The sequence below is a fragment of the Ahaetulla prasina genome, chromosome 1 (assembly GCF_028640845.1).
Source record: "Ahaetulla prasina isolate Xishuangbanna chromosome 1, ASM2864084v1, whole genome shotgun sequence".
NCBI lineage: Eukaryota > Metazoa > Chordata > Lepidosauria > Squamata > Colubridae > Ahaetulla > Ahaetulla prasina.
This window is the reverse complement of record NC_080539.1, coordinates 87,592,357-87,612,939: the sequence shown is the minus strand read 5'-3', so window position 1 is coordinate 87,612,939 and position 20,583 is coordinate 87,592,357. Positions and strand designations below refer to the sequence as shown.

At 38.4% G+C, this 20,583-nt stretch overlaps 2 protein-coding genes across 21 annotated transcripts in view; both read left to right on the top strand.

The window, feature by feature from the left end:
• Positions 1–2,796, top strand: part of AFDN (afadin, adherens junction formation factor) — a 101,271-nt gene extending 98,475 nt beyond the window's left edge. For all 20 annotated transcript variants that reach the window (XM_058167780.1, XM_058167752.1, XM_058167830.1 and 17 more), the window contains one exon: positions 600–2,796. In XM_058167780.1, coding sequence (XP_058023763.1) covers positions 600–744 — 145 coding nt within the window. In that variant the 3' untranslated portion in view covers positions 745–2,796. The remainder of the gene's footprint in view (positions 1–599) is intronic.
• Positions 2,797–11,426: 8,630 nt separating this feature from the next.
• KIF25 (kinesin family member 25) overlaps positions 11,427–20,583 on the top strand; it is a 46,071-nt gene continuing 36,914 nt past the window's right edge. The window contains exons 1-4 of the mRNA XM_058167706.1: positions 11,427–11,552; positions 13,172–13,275; positions 15,320–15,408; positions 20,391–20,433. Coding sequence (XP_058023689.1) covers positions 11,429–11,552; positions 13,172–13,275; positions 15,320–15,408; positions 20,391–20,433 — 360 coding nt within the window. The 5' untranslated portion in view covers positions 11,427–11,428. The remainder of the gene's footprint in view (positions 11,553–13,171; positions 13,276–15,319; positions 15,409–20,390; positions 20,434–20,583) is intronic.

Genomic DNA, 20,583 nt, shown 5'->3' with positions numbered 1-20,583 from the left:
ATCATTAAGTGTTAATTTTGTATCTATGACCATCATTTGTATTGTAAATGTTGTACCTCGATGAAGTATCTTTTCTTTTATGTACACTGAGAGCATATGCACCAAGACAAATTCCTTGTGTGGCCAATCACACTTGACCAATAAAAATTCTATTCTATTCTATTCTATTCTATTCTATTCTATTCTATTCTATTCTATTCTATTCTATTCTATTCTATTCTTATATGTAAATGCACACCAAACAAGAAGCTAAATGTTATATTAAAGTCAATATATAATCTTGACGTGTAGTTTATATGTAGAAATCCAGAAGCAGGACTTTGGAGTCATCGTGAATGAACGCACCCTATATAAAATATTTTAGATTTCCTAATAGCTACACTAATGTTTAAGAAATGCTCTAATAGTATGAACTATTTAATGATGAAAAATGGCTATTTAATTATATGTCCATTTTAATGTTTATTTAGTAATTAATTATCTGATTTTAAATAAAAGGATGTGAATGTTGTAGACCAAGGCTAATTAGAAAAACAGAATAGCTGCACTTAAAATATAACGTATTTTTATAACGTTGAATATTTTTATATTTTCTGCAGTCAAGATACAGATATACCTGGTGCACCAGAGAATTTGACTTTCCGGGAGCGACAAAGACTCTTTTCCCAGGGTCAAGATGTGTCTAACAAAGTAAAGGCATCTAGGAAATTAACAGAATTGGAAAATGAATTAAATACAAAGTAGGATAACTGTCGCCTTATCAAATAATCAGAAAATCTCTATGGAACTAGGGTTGGACAGTTCAAGGAGAAGACTCTCATACTAAATGATCTCATCTCACTAAATGAGATATTTTTTTTCCATCTGGACTATTTCTTTCTAAACTATATGTTGCAATAGCAAGAAAATCGATTATTTGCCAAGTGCTTGTGGTTTATACAATTGAGGCACTGTAAAATATATTTTAATTAAATAAATCAAGTGTCATGTCCTTTTCCACATCATTGTCCTTTAGCTGCTTTTGGAACTGTCTGGAATTGTTGCTTCCTAGTCTTTTACAAAACACGTAAAAACATCTGTTAAGCAGAAAGAGTGGCTGTAGCTTGAACTGCCTAACTACCACTGCTTGTTGCACTGTAGGTTTGATACAAATGTAAGGTAATATAAACTTTTAAGAGATCTTGGGAGCTAGTCTTTCAGATTAATAGCATAATAGTGAACACTAGTATCAGGAGTCCAATTTCTATAGATAAACTCTTGCTATAAACACACTTGATTATTAGAAGTAAAAGGGCTCCATTATCATGTCCATACTAAGCCACATAGAGTATTCTATGTACTTCTAGATTTTGGACATTAAATACTTGACTTGTTTTGATGGCAGTCCAGCAATGTAACAAGATATGCATCCTATTTTTCCCACTGTCTTATCTCTTCTTACACTGAAGTATTAATCACTTCTAAAACTTGAGTTTTGAAACATTGATAAGAATTTAAAAAATAAGTAATATTGGACACTGGGTATGGTGGTGTGTGCGTGTGTGTGCGTATGTATTGTTTTAAAGCTATTCTGAAATTTCACACTTTAGCAATATGAAATAAACTTCAAGTGGTAGCTCCATTGTAGCCAAGATAAAACCAAAGTTAAATATTCACAAATGGACTAAAGACGTCAATTATCAGTAGCAAACAGTTAAGCACTACACATAGGGGAAATGTGGTTACTTGTGGATGCAAAAGGAAAGAAAAATTGCCTTTCAGTAAAAATTTCCTTTGAGGGAACCTGGCAATATTCTGATGGCATGTCATCAGACATTCGTATAGAAAAGTGCTGGTCAAGGTACCTCTAGTTAGCGATTGTTCTTTTTCTTTATATTGTAGGATGTTGGCAGTTCAAGCTATTTTACACACTACGTTGCAGGATTATTTAATTTTTAAATGGTTGAAATCTGTTTCACCCGCTGATCTTTCAGCTATATGTATAGCTGATGTTAAGAATAAAGACCTCATCTTAGTTTGTTTTCGCATTGTGTGATGCTTAAAACAATATATTGTGATTCTAAACAAATTTTCTATTTGATAAAGTCCTTAATTGGGTTTTAGATGATTTTTCTGTATAATATGTTCTCTTATAAATATATATTTAGGGAATTATGCACACTTCCAAATGCAGAGGGTAGACTTTACTGCCTTAGAAATCACTTTTAATAAGAGTTGTATGATAAAAAAATAAATGCAAGTTAATGATAAAATTGGAGTGTAAATATTTTTTTTACATAGTTCAGGTTTCTTATTTGAAAGTGTTCTTTTAATGTTCACCTGTTAAATATGAAGTAGGAGATTAAATTGGTTGAAAGTGTTAATGAAGGATTGCATGCTTGCTATGTCTGTTATTCAGGGAAAAAAGGAGATGTCCCCCAATTTATCTTGAGAACATTAGATATTCTGTGGCTGGAATACTGTTGCTGCTAGAATTTAAGGAAAGAAATATTACTTACTGTGGAGTGGATTTGAACACTATTGGGCAGGGACAGGCAACTATGGCAACTTTACGACCTGTGGATTTCAACTCCCAGAATTCCTAAGCCAGGAATTCTGGGAGTTGAAGTCCACAGGTCGTAAAGTTGCCATAGTTGTCCATCCCTGCTTATTGGGCATTCAAGCCATGTGAATATGAATAAAAATGCTTTTCATAACTATTGGTGCATTATGGAGAAAACAACATAAGAACTGCTGTGGTTTCCCATTTCTACTGTATTTCACTTGCAACCTATTTTTAATAAACTTTGTATTGTATTTAACTTTGCACTGTATAATGTCTGATCAGGAGTATTTGTTCATATTATTCAGACATATTTTCTGTTGCAATATTAGCACTTGCTAGGAATTATAATCTGGGAGAATAAAACCCCAGTGTTTAATTCAAGCTATTGATTATTCTGTGGATAATTTAAATGACAGTCTATTTTTGTAGCTAAAGATTTTATGAAATATTTGATTTCCAATGCACACAGTCTTTATTAGAACTTCAGAGCTTCCTTATGTACATGTTCTTCCATCTAGACGCAAAATATGGCCAAGTATAAAAAGAGTAAATCACAATAAAGCCTTATTAGTTAAATTACAACTAACAATTCATTTAAAGACCTGTAAGGCAATCCAAAGTATAGTACAAAGTATTCTATATAATGTATTGAACTTGAATAACTAATAATGTTTCAGTAGTTCAAATATAGCTGTTTCATAACATTTAATAGCTACTGGATATAAATTAAAATTAAAAACCAAAAAACCAATACTTATATTTAACAAACAGCAATATAATGTATGACTGCATATTTTAAACCATGCTTAATTTCTGGGAAGGTGGAAAAAAGCTTCTTTCTTCCCAGAATTTGTGTCTGAATGCTTCTACAGGATAGCTCTCCTTACAGTAATTAATATCTGACGCATAAGTTACTTCTCTTATCAAATTGAATTTTATAAACTCTGGCATTCATGCATAGTGCATTTTTTCAGCATAGGAAAATAGTCTACATATGTGCTCCTGCTTCTTAAATGGGATTTTCAGTTTTCATGCTTCTGATTAATCATTTGTGGTAGGACAGAAAATTGATAAAATTATATTTAAAAAAAACCACTGGAAGCAGAAAAGAAGTGGTGTTGTGTTTCTATTATACTTTATTTAGTACACTTAGTTTAATGCAAGTAATGAATATAAACTTTTCTTAATTTTTTAAATTAGTAACCCTGCTATTGTAGATTGTAGTACATATCTTCCTACATATTGTTAAATGTTCATAATTTTATGCCTATTTTAAAAAGTTCAGAACTTTGTCTAACCATTCTGTTTCTAGCTTCAAATTTAATGTTTGTTTTACATTTCTGATAGTGATTATTACCACTACCAAAATTTTATATACACGATACAAACTCCCTTCTAAAGTTACAAACAGCAGGTGCCAAATAATGTCTTCTCATTAAATTTCCCAACTGGATGAATTTTGTGGTGGATATATGCATGTTTGGCCAATCTATGTTCATAGTCATGGAGAAAAATGTGACTTGTACTGTACATAACCTTAATTGTTTGACCTTTTTGTGATTTGCTTATAGGAAACAACAAATCACATATTTTTATTGCTATAAAGTCCTTTATGATATTACAGAAATTATGCAGTGGTATTTCTCAAGTCAGCTCTCTGAGAAGGTGATCGGTTTTTTTGTAACAATGCTTGAAATAATCAGCTTCTTCAGGCATGTGAAAATCTTTTAAGAGCAGCTCTGGCCCTCAAAAAAATTGCCAAGTAATGTTTATGTACCAAAGTCGAAAACTATTAAATATATAGAACTACAGTGTGCGTGGATGTGGATGTGCGTATGAGTAATTGTATGCATGACATTAAATTAGATGTTAAATATGGAGGTGGTTCTGGCCTCATCTGTTTGGGGAAGTTTATTTTCAAAGTGCAGCCCTTCATGCAAAAAACATTTGTGCATCCCACCTGTAGACTTCATTTGTTTATTCATGTCAGAAGCATCACAATTAAAATAAGACATAGTATATGACATAAAATTTAAAATAACTTCCACCTGTAGAGTATTAATACATTTAATTGCAATTTAATGGGCATTTCCCACTTGCTGTAGAAAATTGTGGAATTTAACAGCATTTATACACAGATTCATGTCCCAAGGACAGTTATTCAAATCTAACCAAATGTCTCATCAAGAGCTTGTCACCATTATTGGGAGTCCTATCTTAATAAGTTTATTTTTATTTATTTTTATTTATTCAATTTTTATACCGCCCTTCTCCCGAAGGACTCAGGGCGGTGTACAGCCAAGATAAAACAAAAACGAAACAAAAATATACAATTTAAAATACAAATTAAAAAACTTATTATATAGGTGGCCTAAAAACTTTAAAAATATATAAAACTAAAAAACCCATTAAGTTTGCAGCATGAACAATGCATTTGATCTCTTCAGTGACAACAGCAGATCCATGAGCTACACCCCTAATCATTATGCCCTTAAGGATACAGATACCCTGTGTTTCATAGTAGGAATTTCCAATCTTTTTCAGCTAGTGGGCATACTTAGAATTTTAAGAGGGTTTAGAGATATTGGGAAACTTAGAGGAGCACATATAAATTATCACTTCTATACAGATAATTGTAATGAGCATCTTTTAATATTAAAAACTTTAATAATATCAAGAATGCATTCTTGCCTTGTACTGTATGGTTGAGTTTGACAAAGTACTTACTTATGCTACAAATCAGAAATACAGCAGTGGCTGTTGAATGTGTTCATGGTGTTGCAAGACAGGATAACTACCACTGGATATGTGTATCAGTTTCTTGTGCACCCACCTCAATATTGTGGCTTCCAGAATCCTGAGGGACCACTATGAAAATTTGGGGGAAATGCCAAGATGGACAAATGAGATGGCTCCAATCAACCCAAGGCCTATTGCGTATTTAGAAATAGACCTTAAAACTGCATTTAACTTCCTACTCACTTATAATTTTGCTCTGTTGTGCCAGCTCGAAAGGGAGGTTAAGCTCAAAACCAAGCATTTTTTTTACCTTATTCTCCAGAGCCCTAGTGCGGGAGAAATGGACGGGTACAGTTGATTCTTAGATTTAAAATAATTGGTTTTTCTCGGGGGTGGGGGGAGTATAAACTTAGAGCTACAGATTTCTTCCAAGAGAGTAAGTTGGTCCATCGAATACAAGCGCTGCTGTCTGCTGCAGATAACAAAAAGCGTGTGAATGCTGGTTCCCCCTCCCCCCCACTTTTGTGTGTGTGTGTGTGTGTGTGTGTGTGTGTATTACCAAGCTCTGCTTGCAACACCAGTGACTCCTCTGTTTCCGACAGCCGCAGAAACAAAAGAAAAAAAGGCCAGGGAATATTGGGGTACATCGGACCTGATTATTTCGTGTCTCTGACCTGTTTTCTCACAGTATTCAGCAACTTCTCCTTTAAGCACGGGGAAAACAAGCCTCATATGGAAAATGTCCCTTATCTACTTGAAATCGAATACTGCATTGTCTAGGCCAGGGCATTTGGAGGGTGCCTCGCCGATTCTTCCTAGCAAAAAGCCTCCCCATCGTCGGCGCTTCCAAAAAGGCAGGAGCCGGGCTTAGCAAAGCGATCGCTTTCGAAGTTCCGCGTGTGCCGGCGCTCTCCTCTGCCTAAAGCCCTGCGGGTAGCTATAGCAACCCCCGAGAAGCTTAGTCTTGGCTTGTGATTGGATGGTTCAAACGGCTTTCCTTGAAAGTGGAAGAAGGGACGGAGAAGTGATCCCTCGGCTTTTGACTATCTGGGATGGTCCGGCTCCAAACGAGGAAGCCCGGCAGCGCGGTTAGCTCCACTTTTGTGTCGGAGCAACACATTCGGCAGCTGGAACGGAAGCTGCGAGTGAGTGTTGAGATGGTGTAAATCGGTGTCGCCAGGCAGCAAATCTACCCATCTAGATAGTTGGTAACAATCTACACCAACTTGATGGTAACGTCATCCATCCATCAATGGTTAGCTACCAAAATGAATCCTCTCGGCCTTCAGAGGAGGAACTGTGATGTAACAACCTGTCTTTAGATATTTGGGATCAGGAGTTAAAGCTAGAAAAGCTGTGATCTTCTGATGATCTCATCTCAGATTCCAGACTCCCTCCATTGGTATCTTTCAGTTGCATTACTTTACACTGAATTGCTAACATCTCTTCAGGAAATATTTCTTCTTTTTATTTTTTATAGTTTTTTTAAAAAAAATATATTAAATAATGATTTAGTATTTATTAACTACCTGTTTTTAGCTTTGTTGCATACTGCCCAAAGTCATTTATCATGAGATGGTAATTATACAAATTTGATAAATAACTAAACCCTTATCATTCAGATCCAGCATGTGCAAATACTAATGGGGGCTGTAGATCCAAAACATCTAAAAGGCATTGAACACAAAAATGGATGTTGAATGATGCTACTCATCTACTGGAGTGGCAAACATGAGACCTCCACTTGAGAACTTCAGATTCATAAACTCTGATATGCCTAAAACAAATGGGACTCCAAAGGAAGTTGGGTGGGATTAAAATTTTAAATAAGTATTTCAAAGATCCAGTGGGAGATGAGCGCAATAACAGAATACATGTATTGTAAACATATCACCATTCCTAGAAAACCTAGGCTTTAAGGTTTCTATCATGACAGGACTCTGGTTTTTTGATGGAGTGACTGGTGGGATTTAAAATATGAAAGGCTTGATTGATACAATCACTGAAGAAGGATTATAATAAGCTACTTTGGCTTGATGCCTCACTCATTGCACTTGTTTAAGTTCAGGCCCCTCTGAACTGTGTTTTGTCAGACAAAAGAAGAAAGAATAATTGTGCTGGAAACAGAAAATGCTCTTCTGCACCTCAAGCTTGCAAAGGTAACAACATTTTCATTCCTTCAACCTATAATTTTGTGCATATTTTTTTTCTAGACTTTCCAATTTAAACCCTGAGTTGAAGTCCAAAACAGCCTGTTCGTTTTTTAGATTTCTTTTCTTCACTCAGAGTGACTATAGTTATCAAAAAGATTTTTTTTAAAAAAATCTACAAAATCCCTGATTTTGGTTATGGACTTACCTGAAAACTATCAAAACTGATTGTGGTTTGTGTTGTGATCTAGCAGGTGGTACCTTGGTCAGCAAAGCACTGAATAGAGAGTAACATCCATTTTGTGAATGTAGTTTGAATGTACATCCTTATCTATGCAGGTGATACTGTGAGTTTTAGTAATCCTCTGAAAATGCAATTAAGCAGATTTGGAAAACATCTGTCAACCTTCCCTCCCTGACTGAAGCACTAATAATTGTATTTAATGACTGATCCAGTTCTTGGTTAAAAAAAGTCAGCCAGAATAGGTATGGATGTGGATTAAAAAGAAACTACTGTAAATAAACAAGACCAAAGAATCTTCTCAATATTTAAAGTTATTTTTTTTCATGCATGGTTACTAGTTAGTTTACCCCAATATTCACTGTCTGATTTGAAAATTCTCAAATCCAGATTATTGATACTATTCGGGTTGTTTTTCATGCTAGACAACCACTTCATTATTCTCATTAATTAAATATTTATATGTAATAAATCTGGGGAAAAATTGGCCACGAGAAATCAGAGAAATTTAGTTCAGTGCTACTGAAGTTGAGCCAGATATATGGCCTAAGTCTCAATTAGTCCAAGGGTCCCATCTGATTCATCATCCTGTTTCCAAAGAAATCCACTAGGATTTAGCTCTCCTCTGTTATTTGTTTGAAAACAACCTGTTCAAAATTCTAGTGCCTCTGTGGCTGGTATACATGCAATGTGCATATGATCTGGCAGAGATCTTATAGGATAGTGATGGCGAAACTTTTAGGCAGAGAGTCCCCAAACCATGCATGCCAGACCATAGGGAACCTGACGACCAGCTGGTCAGCACACATGCCTGCCTTACAAACCCGACAACTAGCTGGCTGGCATGCATGCGCGCCTCAGAAACCTGACAACCAGCTGGCCAGTGTGCATGTGCATGTCAGAAACCCGACAACCAGCTGGCTGCGCTGGGGCAATGGCGTGCATGCCCACAGAGGGGGCTCTGTGAGCCACCTCTGGCATGCGTGCCATAGGTTCACCATCACGGTTATAGAACAATGGATCGCTGGAATAATTTATTATTACTTTATTTATTTGATTTCTATAGCTGTCCAAGTGACTCTAGAAACGAAGTGTGTTTGTGAATGCTGATAATATAGCAAACTTATTCATGGCTGATTCTCTCCAAAGTGATTAAAAGTGAAGTTGTCTGGCTCAATTTCCAGCTGTAAGCTAATTCTGTAGATCATGGATGTCAAATTAGCCACATCATGTTGCCCTCATATGAAGTTTCGCAATGTTTTTTCCCTTTGCGGCGTGGGTGGGCGTGGCCTGCTTGTTATACATTTGGCCCATGGGCTGTCAGTTTGGCACCCTGCTGTAGATTATAGCAGAACAGAAAGAGAGGTTGCTTACATCTGTAATTGGAGCTGTAGTGTCTTGTGAATAAAAAGATTTTATTTTATCATTCTGGCAAAAAGCCATTCATCGAGTAGGGATTTTCTTCTTCCTTTTCTTTTCTTTTTTTTTTTAAAGAGATTTAAAATATAGTACTTACCTTCCAAGAGCATTGCCAGCTCTTATTGCAATGAATTGTCCTCAATTTCATTCTACTGAAGTTCTGGAATGTGGTTGTTACTCAGGGCTCACAGATTAGGAAAAAAGGACAGAAAACACAATCTTTGTTTGCAAACACAGATCACATCAAAAGAATTATGTTACAAAAGTCAGCAAAAAATTACTGTGGTTTATAGTTGTAAAATACGACTCCATCTTCTCACTTACTGAGTTCTAACTTAGTGAGTTCCATTGTTTTCTCTACAGGCTTAGGATTCTGTTTTTAAAATCCTTTGTTTTTTTCCTTGTCATAGGCATGCTGAGCTCAGCTTTGTGTAACGGATGCAGGCTCAGTTACAGGACAAGAGGATCAGGTTGGGTAGCTGGACTCTCCAATTTTCATGCATAATTGCTATCAACAAAGAATTGGCTTGAAATGTGGTGTTTATATAGCATTCTTTACTCAGCCTGCATTTTTCTTTTTAAGTATGACCTTAAGGTTTAAGAGTCTGTTGTTTTTTGTCCTCTGTGTAAACCTTAATGGGTTAATGGACCCAATCTAGTGTGTTTGTACATTCCAGGACAATGAGGTTATAGCAAAAAATACCCGTAAAAAGACGCAAATGAATTGCAAATGAAATGTCCTGGATTGGAAAGAAAGAATGACTAGCCATTGATTACTCCAATTTAACTGGTTCCATTCAAGGTTACTCCCTGGCTCTACCTAGGCTGTTTCCTATTCTTTTGCTCCACTTACTATTGATCACCAGAGTTGGAAGAGATCTAGTCCTCTGGGGGTTGTGAATTCTGGGAGTCAAAGTCCACAAATCTTAAAATTGCCAAGATCAAACACCCATGCTGTAGAGGCATAGAAGACATTGTGCATTCTAGAGAAAATGCTTTAAGTCTTCAATCAAGCTCGAAATGATACAAATACACCGTCAGAAAGCTTAACAATTAATTTCATAGCGATGATGATTATGACTGCTTTTTATACTGCTGGGTTTTTGGAAGTTTCTAATTCTGAAACTACTTGTCTTCAGAGTAACAGGTGCTTATTTTTCTTAAAAGCAGACTCGAGGAATAATTGGGAACAGCTCAGCAGAACATAATTTTGCTTATTATAATAATACAAAGACATTTCATGGAACGGCAAAATCCATTGCAATCCAGCTTCACAGAGCCATACAGGTAAAGAGATTGATTACAAGTGGAAAGGGGTTCAGCATGTTTCAAATATTCAGTCATTTGAGATAGTCTGAACAAGAACTCAAAACCATGAGTACTAACCTTACCTTTATTGTATGGTTACAATAATAAATTCTTGCATATCGGAAAGCACGGAATCTCCCCATCTTGCCTTTACTTTCTAACAAACTGAAAAAAGGTCCCTTCTTTCCCTGTCCTCATTCCTTCTACAGACTGAAATCTCTCTCATCTGACCAGTGCACAGTCTGTGCCTTTTTTCTCTTCTTCCTCTCAAGGCTGTTCCCACAGACCATTACATAAACTGTGTACATATGTCATGTTTTTTGGAGCATAAGACATACTTTTTCCCCCATAAAAGAGGGTGAAAATTGGGTGCATCTTATACACAGAATGTAGCCCCACCCACCTGCCAGCCCCCTGGAAAATGGGGCACGTGGAGGCGGCAATAGGCTATGGCAATCCCTGCAGCCTGAAACAGCTGATCTTCAGGAGGATGATCCAACCAACAATCAGCTGCTTGTGCTTATCAGGTTGTGCTGAAACTGAAATGGGTTATTTGTTGTTTGCTGCAAGGAGGCAAATTGCTGGGACGTAGAGGCAGATTTTTTCCCCTTGTTTTCCTCCCCAAAAAAGGTAGGTGTGTCTTATAGTCCAGAGCGACTTATACTCTGAAAAATACGGTATGTAAGAGCTGTGATGGAACAGTGGTTAGAATGAGGTACTGCAGGCTACTTCTGCTGACTGCCAGCTGCCTGCAGTTTGGCAGTTCGATTCTCAACGGCTCATGGTTGATTCAGCCTTCCATCCTTCTGAGGTTGATAAAAATGAGGACCCAGATTGTTGGCAATATGCTGATTATGTAAACCCCTTAGAGAGGGCTGTAAAGCACTGTGAAGCAGTATGTAAGTCTAATTGCTATTGCTAAGGGAAAAAAGAAAAAAAAACAAGATCCATAAATAGACCTTGACTTTCTATGACCTAACATAACACTAGCTCTTTATGTTTGTGATCTAGAGACTAAAACAAGACATGCAGAATCTCCGTTTGTTTGCCCTTCAATTTTCAAGGGAGATCTACCATCAGGGTGAGAGCTTTCTACATCAGGTTCTGCTCACTGCCCAAAAGCTACAATTACAGAAGGAGACTATGAAAAGTAAGAGTCTTCAGAATATTCATGACTGGGAAGACATGGTAACAAGGTCAGCCAATGAATAGACATAGCAACTAAGTCAGCCAGTTGGGAGCTGAGATAGACTGGAGCCAGGGCGTGTCTTAGTCTGCAGCTTCTGATTCTGTAAAGAGACTTGAAACTAAAACCTTTGTGTGTGTGTGTGTGTGTACCTGTCTACTCTGATGAAATGAAACTGTGAATCTGCTGTTGGTATTGTAAACTTACTTCATGTATTATTGTGTCTATAAAGAAGTTAATGAATCCAGCTGAATCAGTTATCTGTGCGTGCTTCTGGATTTGATTCTTGCAGGAAACTCTGACAGAGACATAAGAGTCATATGAAGTTGATCAAGCAAACATTTAAAGGACTCAGTCACTGACTGGTTACAACAAGCTTTTTAAACTGTTGGCTGGGAATTATAGAAGCTGTTGTTTCAACCAATGGGGAAGGCATTTGGTTTGGGAGGGTGGTACCATAGAAGCTATAGATTCAAACTTAATGTTTGAATCTATAGCTTCTATAATCTATATATAGATTATATTATATATAATATAATATTATTATATTATATATAATATAATATATATATAGATTATAATAATATTATATTATATATAATATATAATATATAATATAATATATAGAATCTATAATAGATTCAAACTTAATGTTAACTGCTTCAATCTTGATTGCAGAAAATATGACTTTTGTAACAGAGTTGTTAACGCTTGGAACACACTGCCTGACTCTGTGGTCTCTTATCAAACTCCCAAAAGCTTTAATCAAAAACTGCCTACCATTGACCTTACCCCATTCCTAAGAGGACTATACGGGGCGTGCATAAGTTCACAAAAGTGCCTACCGTTCCTGTCCTATTGTTTTCTTTCATTATATGTGCTTGTATATAATGTTGTGACAAAAATAAAATTAAAAATAAAATTAAAAAAGCTCTACTGATGCTAGGACATTATCCAATGCAGAATTTGTGGAGCAGATACCCAGTTCTCGTCAGAATAGAAAAGAAAAATGGGTAGCAGGTAGTTTCCCTTTTATTTGGGGTTTCTCCTGGGGTGCTTTATCAATGATAAAGCTGTAGAGCTAGTACAAAAATAAATGATGGGGGAAAGAAATTCCAGAGAGCACAAGGATGGCGGTGGAAGATTCTACAGTTTGACCCGCCTTGCAAGAACATTATTGTTGCGACCTCAGATAAGGATCCATTTTACCTACCATTCTGTTCCCATCAATAGGAACCAGTGGTTCTGGAAGCTCATTAACAAAATCCAACATGCATGGTTATAGATGTGATGTGTTTGTTCCATTTAAACTTACTCTGTTATGCATCCACATTAGAGCTTAGCATTATAGTTCAACCCAAATCACTATGGCTTGCTCAAGAAATCCTGGTAAATTTAGTGTCGTGTGTAAACTCAGCCAGAGGTGTGTAACCAAGTCTTTTACTTGCTTTATGAAATATATGTTGTTTGTCTTTGTTTATTGCTTATAGAACTTTGCATGCAATCATTTCAGCCCCCCTTCTCTATTTCATGAAGGAAGACATGTAATAGTTCATTGAACATTTGTGATAACTTCTTTCCAGCATTTCAGATTAAAACACTGGAACTTGAACAATCCTTGGATGAGATTAATGAGAGATATATGAAAGAAAAACGAAGAAGAAAAGTATTGCATAACAGCCTACTTGTAAGTATCTTGGTAATTGAATTAACAATGTCTGAACAGACCTGTTTAATTATTTTGGAATTTGCTTTTATTTTATTAACAATTACTTCCCATTGCCCATTAATCTTCATAAGCATCCAGAGCGGAAGGAGGCAAATTACGAAATATACCTTCCAAGTCGGATTTTCCCTCTTTTGTATTGGCGCTGTGACGTTGCATGCAAGGGTGTAAAAGGACTGAGCTTGCACTGTGACATCACAATGAATGTTTTGCCATTGTTGCGGAATCCTGGCTTGAATCTTAGAAAGCAATCATTGTGATTTTTTTTCCCAACAAGTTACAGTGAAACAAACTACAGGAAGTCCTCGACTTACAACAGTTCATTTAGTGTCTGTTCGAAATTACCACAGCACTGAAAAAAAAGAAAGACTTACAACGGTTTTTCACACTTGCGACCGTTGCAGCATCCCCGTGGTCACGTGATCAAAATTCAGACACTTGGCAAGTGATTCATGTTTATGATGGTTGCGGTGTCCTGGAGTCACGTGATCCACTTTTGCGACCTCCTAAAAAGCCAAGTCAATGGGGAAGCTAGATTCATTTAACAACCGTATACTAATTTAACAACTGCAGCGGTTCACTTAACAACTCTGGCAGGAAAAGTCGTAAAGTGGAGCAAAACTCAATTAACAAATATTTCACTTAGCAACAGAAATTTTAGGCTCATTTGTGGTCGTAAGTTGAGGACTACCTCTATTACCTATACAATCTGCAGACTAACTAACTCTACATCTTAGGATAGCCTATAAATGAGTTGGTGCCATCCGGGGTTGGCTTTCACGATATATTTGTTTATTTAAATAATCAAAAGGCTTGTTGTTGTTGTTAGCTGCGAAGTCGTGTCCGACCCATCATGACCCCATGGACAACGTTCCTCCAGGCCTTCCTGTCCTCTACCATCCCCCAGAGTCCATTTAAGCTCATGCCTACTGCTTCAGTGACTCCATCCAGCCACCTCATTCTCTGTCGTCCCTTTCTTCTTTTGCCCTCAGTTGTTCCCAGCGTTAGGCTCTTCTCCAGTGAGTCCTTCCTTCTCATTAGGTGGCCAAAGTATTTGAGTTTCATCTTCAGGATCTGGCCTTCTAAAGAGCAGTCAGGGTTGATCTCGAGGACTGACCGGTTTGTTCACTTTGCAGTCCAAGGGACTTGCAGGAATCTTTTTTTATTATTATTATTATTTCATTTTGTCACAACAGTATACACAAACATCAACATAAGAAAATCAACACATTATAAAAGAAAAATATATATATATAAGCAAAAGTATGCAACAACCATGTTAATTTGTTATAACGAAAGGGAACAATAGGACAGGAACGGTAGGCACATTTATGCTCTTATGCAAAGGCCTCAATTCTTTGGTGCTCAGCGTTCCTTATGGTCCAACTTTCACAGCCATACATTGCAGCTGGGAAAACCATAGCCTTGACTTTACATACTTTTATTGGCAGGGTGATGTCTCTGCTTTTTAGTATGCTGTCTAGATTTGCCATAGTTTTCCTCCCCAGGAGCAAATCCAAAGGCTAGGAAACAAAACAAAACAAAAACAAAAAAATTGAGATTCCCAAGATAGTAAATGTTGTGGTTTATACACGTTTCTCCACTTGTATAAAAGCACTTGTGAACCTCGTACAGTTGTGTTTGAACTGAAGGCATATTTTGCTTTCTGCAAACCATAAATCTGTAAAAGCTGATAACTTTATAATGACATAATTTAACTGAAAATATTTTCTTCTGCTCTAGGATTGCAGTTCTCTTCTTATCTGTTTGTAGTAACAGACTGGATTGAGGATCCTTAACAATAAGCAGTCCGCTCTTCTACTCACGTTCCTGGGGTTTATTGCCAAAATAAATGTGTTTAGTGTCAGATCACGAGATGGACTTATATATTCTGTCATTTTAGATATCGTCTATGTAGCAATGTGTTTCTGGAAGACATATGGGATTTGCATGTTATCAATCAATCAATAATAGCAATAATTAGGTTTCTGTGTTGTAACCCTAGGAGCTAAGAGGCAACATCAGAGTACATTGCAGAATCCGTCCATTCTTACCATTTGATGCAGCTCCTGAAGAATCAGTCATGGAAGACAGGTAACTAAATAAATTAGTGTGGAAAAGAGAGCTTTCCTGGCAAAGAAATTTAAAGGTCTTCATCCTATTTTTATTAAGATAGTAATACTAATACTATAAAGCTACAATTTGAGATTTACCTTCAGGCATTTAAGATCTTCTACAGTAAACCAGGTAGACTATAAATCTAAGCAACTGAAGCAGATACGGTACACAAGCATGAAAATATTATTTCGTTTCCAAGGTTTTGCATCCTGTGGAAAACTTTTTAATTTACAGTTAAGGATCAAGTCTCTTTTCAGCTGAGCTGAATTCTTGATGATTGTATGAATATGTCACCTTTCAAGGTGGAGCATATCTGCCTTTGGACATCTAGTTTTACAGGGGCCTAGCCATAAATTTCTTGTGCCCTTTTAATAAGCTTTTCAGAGTTCCCTAATGAATTCTTTCTTGCCTGTTTACCTGCAAATATACAGATAGGCAGCAAGTTGAGTGCAAACAGAGAAGGAGGGGAGATCAGCCAAACTGGTGATCTGTCTCCCTCTCTAGTAGAAATATATGATCCTCTATCATTTTGATATTCCTCTGTTTTATTTTATATTGCATAATGGTCTGGATGTTTGGTTCTAGCAGGCTACTTTATGTTCCTGGGTTTTGGCCATAATAAAGAAGTTTCATTTCTATATGAATATCTATCTCTGTGAAGTTTTCTTGGCAACAACCCTGAAATACTTTGCCACTGCCTTTCCCTAGGATGCTTGTCAACTTCCCAGTCTAGCCTATAGCCCTGAGATTTCTTGGGAATTTCCCTTTCAAGTATTTAACATAACATAACATAACAACAGAGTTGGAAGGGACCTTGGAGGCCTTCTAGTCCAACCCCCTGCCTAGGCAGGAACCCTACACCATCTCAGTCAGATGGTTATCCAACATTTTCTTAAAAATTTCCAGTGTTGGAGCATTCACAACTTCTGCAGGCAAGTCGTTCCACTTATTAATTGTTCTAACTGTCAGGAAATTTCTCCTTAGTTCTAAGTTGCTTCTTTCTTTGATCAGTTTCCACCCATTGCTTCTTGTTCTACCCTCAGGTGCTTTGGAGAACAGCCCGACTCCCTCTTCTTTGTGGCAACCCCTGAGATATTGGAACACAGCTATCATGTCTCCCTAGTCCTTCTTTTATTAAACTAGACATACCCAGTTCCTGCAACCGTTCTTCATATGTTTTAGCCTCCAGTCCTCTAATCATCTTTGTTGCTCTTCTCTGCACTCTTTCTAGAGTCTCAACATCTTTTTTACATCGTGGAGACCAAAACTGGATGCAATATTCCAAGTGTGGCCTTACCAAGGCATTATAAAGTGGTACTAACACTTCACGTGATCTTGATTCTATCCCTCTGTTTATGCAGCCCAGAACTGTGTTGGCTTTTTTAGCAGCTGCTGCACACTGCTGGCTCATATCTAAATGGTTATCCACTAGGACTCCAAGATCCCTCTCACAGGTACTACTATTGAGCAAGGTACCACATATACGGTACCGGTGCATTTTGTTTTTTCTGGAGTGTTGGCTATTCCTGCCAGCTTGGTGTCATCTGCAAATTTGATGAGTTCCCCATCTATCCCCTCGTCCAAGTCATTTCCCAGGGCTGATCTACTTACTTTTTTGGGGTGAGCCAGGGATGTCTAGCTTCTCCTTGCTGCTGCATTTTTCATTTTTTGTTGTTGTTCATCACATGTATCTTCTCTTATTTCCTCTGTTTTTACTCAGTTGACCTGTTTTGGTTTTAAATCCGTCCATGTTCAACAGCTGAAGGTGGAAATAGTGGGCCTGACAAAAGTAGTTACTGCCTCCCACTCATTCTCCCACTCATTCTCATTAAGAGCCATGGTGGTGCAGGGGTTAGAATGCAGTACTGCAGGCTACTTCTGCTGCCTGCCAGCTGCCTGCAATTTGGCAGTTCAAATCTCACCAGGCTCAAGGTTGACTCAGCCTTCCATCCTTCCAAGGTGGGTAAAATGAGGACCCAGATTGTTGGGGACAATAGGCTGACTCTGTAAACTGCTTAGAGAGGGCTGTAAAGCACTGTAAAGTGGTATATAAGTCTAAGTGCTATTGCTAGAGAATTAGCTGATCATTGGCTTTGACATTATCCTTACTAGATTTAGAGCAGTGGTGTCAAACTTGATGTCAGTGTTCCAGAAAACCCTTCTTGCAAAAAAGACTCCGAAGCAAAACATCTTTCAAAGTTATTTTACTAGCATAGGTAATCTGGCACAGTTGGTTGAAATCTGAATCTGGGGATCTGGGTTCCTCCCTCAGTAATACAAACCCCTAAATCCCCACCCTTATGACCCTAATGCTGATCACATGCTCCAATCTTCAACCGTCCCATCTCGAGACATCACTCCGGCCACTCCTTCTCCAGATGCGAGCCCAGCCTGACCTTGACTGGCAGGAAGAATGTTGTTATGTCTAATCATCCCTTGTACTACCACCCTCCTCCCCTCCCTTCCCACAGAGGAGAAAGTGGCAGCATGTGGAAGCCTTCGGCCTAGTATGGCTTCCAAAGCTGACATTTGATTTCATTAGGGTTGTGTTTGACCTTGGGGGCCCTGGCTGGGCGCGGGCAGGGTGGGCGCGGCCAGCTCAACATCACTTGTGTTGGGGGCACCAGTGGTGGGCCGACACTCTGCCAGAGAAAACGGGCTCCCGAGCTCCATTTTCATCTGCGACGGCCTCCTGCTACCCTCTGCCAGCAAAAATGGGTCATAGCAGCCCTCTTGAGCTCCATTTTTGCTGGCAGAGGCACCGTGGGCCAGTCTTTCACTGTTTTCAGGGTGGCCCCGCAGGCCAGATCTAAGCACCCCACGTCTGGATCCAGCCCCCAGGCCTTGAATTTGACACGCCTGAGTGAGAGTATAGATAGTCCTTGATTTACAACCACAACTGGGACCAGAACTTACATTGCCAAGTAATGCAGTGTTTAAGTAAATTTTACTTCCCTTTTTGCTGCAATCATTAAGTGAATCAACAAGTCGTTAAGCAAGTCATGTATTAGTTAAGCAAATCCAGTATCCCCCATTGATTTGCTTATAGAGAACTCCCTGGGAAGATTTCATGGTGATGTGACCCTGGAATGTTGTAAATGGTATAAAGATGAGCCAGTTGCAAAGTGCCTAAAATGCAGTAATGTAACTGTGGGTGGGTGTGCAACCGCCATAACTTCAAAAGTAGGTCATAAGAAGGTCTGAGGAGATTTGTGGTAATGTGGGACAGTCATTAAATGACTAGCTGTAAATCAAAGACTACCTGTACATAGGTTGGACCTTCCCATTTTTAACTTATAAATACCGTATATACTCGAGTATAAGCCGAGTTTTTCAGCACGTTTTTTGTGCTGAAAAACGTCCCCTCGGCTTATACTCGAGTATATACGGCTTATACTCGAGGTTTTTTTTTCTTCTTTTTTTCACATTATACCGGATGGCGCAAACTTGGCGGGCTTTTGCATTAGCGCGGGGAAGCCCTGCCGGTGCAGTGAGAGGGCGGGGCGGGGGAGCCGCCAGCCTTCTCGGCTGAGGGAGGGAGGGTTTCCCCGACCGGTAGCTGCCTCATTTCCCACCCTCGGCTTATACTCGAGTCCCCAGTTTACCCCAGTTTTTTGGGGTAAAATTGGGGACCTCGGCTTATACTCGGATCGGCTTATATTCGAGTATATACGGTAGTAGGAGGAAAATGGCTGTTGTTTGTGATCATGGGGAGAGAATTTTTAAAAAAAAAACTTTTTTCTCCCTGCCTCAAACCTAATTCACAACTCTTCTGAAGTGGCTGTTAAATTCTTCTAAAGAGCTGCTGCTGTTAAATTAGAGTAATTTCATTTGTTATTTTGATTTCATTTTAAAAAATGTGAGTCTTTATCTAGAGGAGGAATTTAAATACCACCCTATTTTTCCCCGATATGGGTATGGCTAATCAGTGAGGCACAGTGTTCGGAATTGTAGGCGGTGTTAAAGAAGCTCTTGTGTAAGAAGGAACATGGGCATAAAGCAATCTGAGAATTTCTACAACTGAGAAGTATGCTCTGTTAGAGCTCAAATTCATTTTTGGAATTCGCTTAGCCTAGGGATTGACCCAACCCTGCTTCCATCCTTCCTTCCAATTCTTCACATACCTTTTATTGTCAAGCAGAAGAAATAACAGCTTAGAATAAAAAGTAAAGGTAAAGGTTCCCCTCGCACATATGTGCTAGTCGTTGCTGACTCTAGGGGGCGGTGCTCATCTCCGTTTCAAAGCCGAAGAGCCAGCGCTGTCCGAAGATGTCTCCGTGGTCATGTAGCCGGCATGACTCAACGCCAAAGGCGCACGGAACACTGTTACCTTCCTACCAAGGTGGTCTCTATTTTTTCTACTTGCATTTTTACGTGCTTTCAAAACTGCTAGATTGGCAGAAACTGGGACAAGTAACAGGAGCTCACCCCGTTACACAGCAGCACTAGGGATTCGAACCGCTGAACTGCCGACCTTTCGATCGACAAGCTCAACGTCCTAGCCCCTGAGCCACCGTGTCCCTCAACGACTTAGAATATTTGACCAAAAAAAGGTAATTCATTCAAGCTAGCTCAATGTAGGAGTGGCAAGGAGAAGCAAAAGATGGACATGTTCTGTAGTACAGTGGGCCATAAGGGATTTGAAACTGGGCCACAGAAATGGTCAGTGAGCGTGCACACTCATCCTCACTTGGACAAGCAGTGAGCAAGTGCATGTGCATGTTTCACTTAAGTGAAACAATAGACTTGTGTGCATGCACGCATGCTTGCCAGCCACTCGCACAGAGCCATCCCCTCTCCCCCCCTCCCCACTCCCCGCCGGTCTGCAAAGTTGGAAACACTGGTACAGATGCTGTGAAACATGAATTCCTTCTGGCAAGCCTCTAATTTGGTCTTCGTCTTCATTATTTTCAGTGTTAGTTTTCTAATATAAAAATAAATACTTTTTCTTTTACTAGGCAGAGAAGCGTTTCTGAAAATGCGATCTGTGCAACAGATGATGTGAGTATTTTTTTGCATTCTCAATCCTTCACAGCTAAGCAAAAAAAATAATAATGCTCAAAGCTCAGATGTAGTACTTGGGTCTTCTCAGAGATAACTTCTCTGGATCCTATCACTAACAGATAATTTCATGATCAAGACATCTCTTTA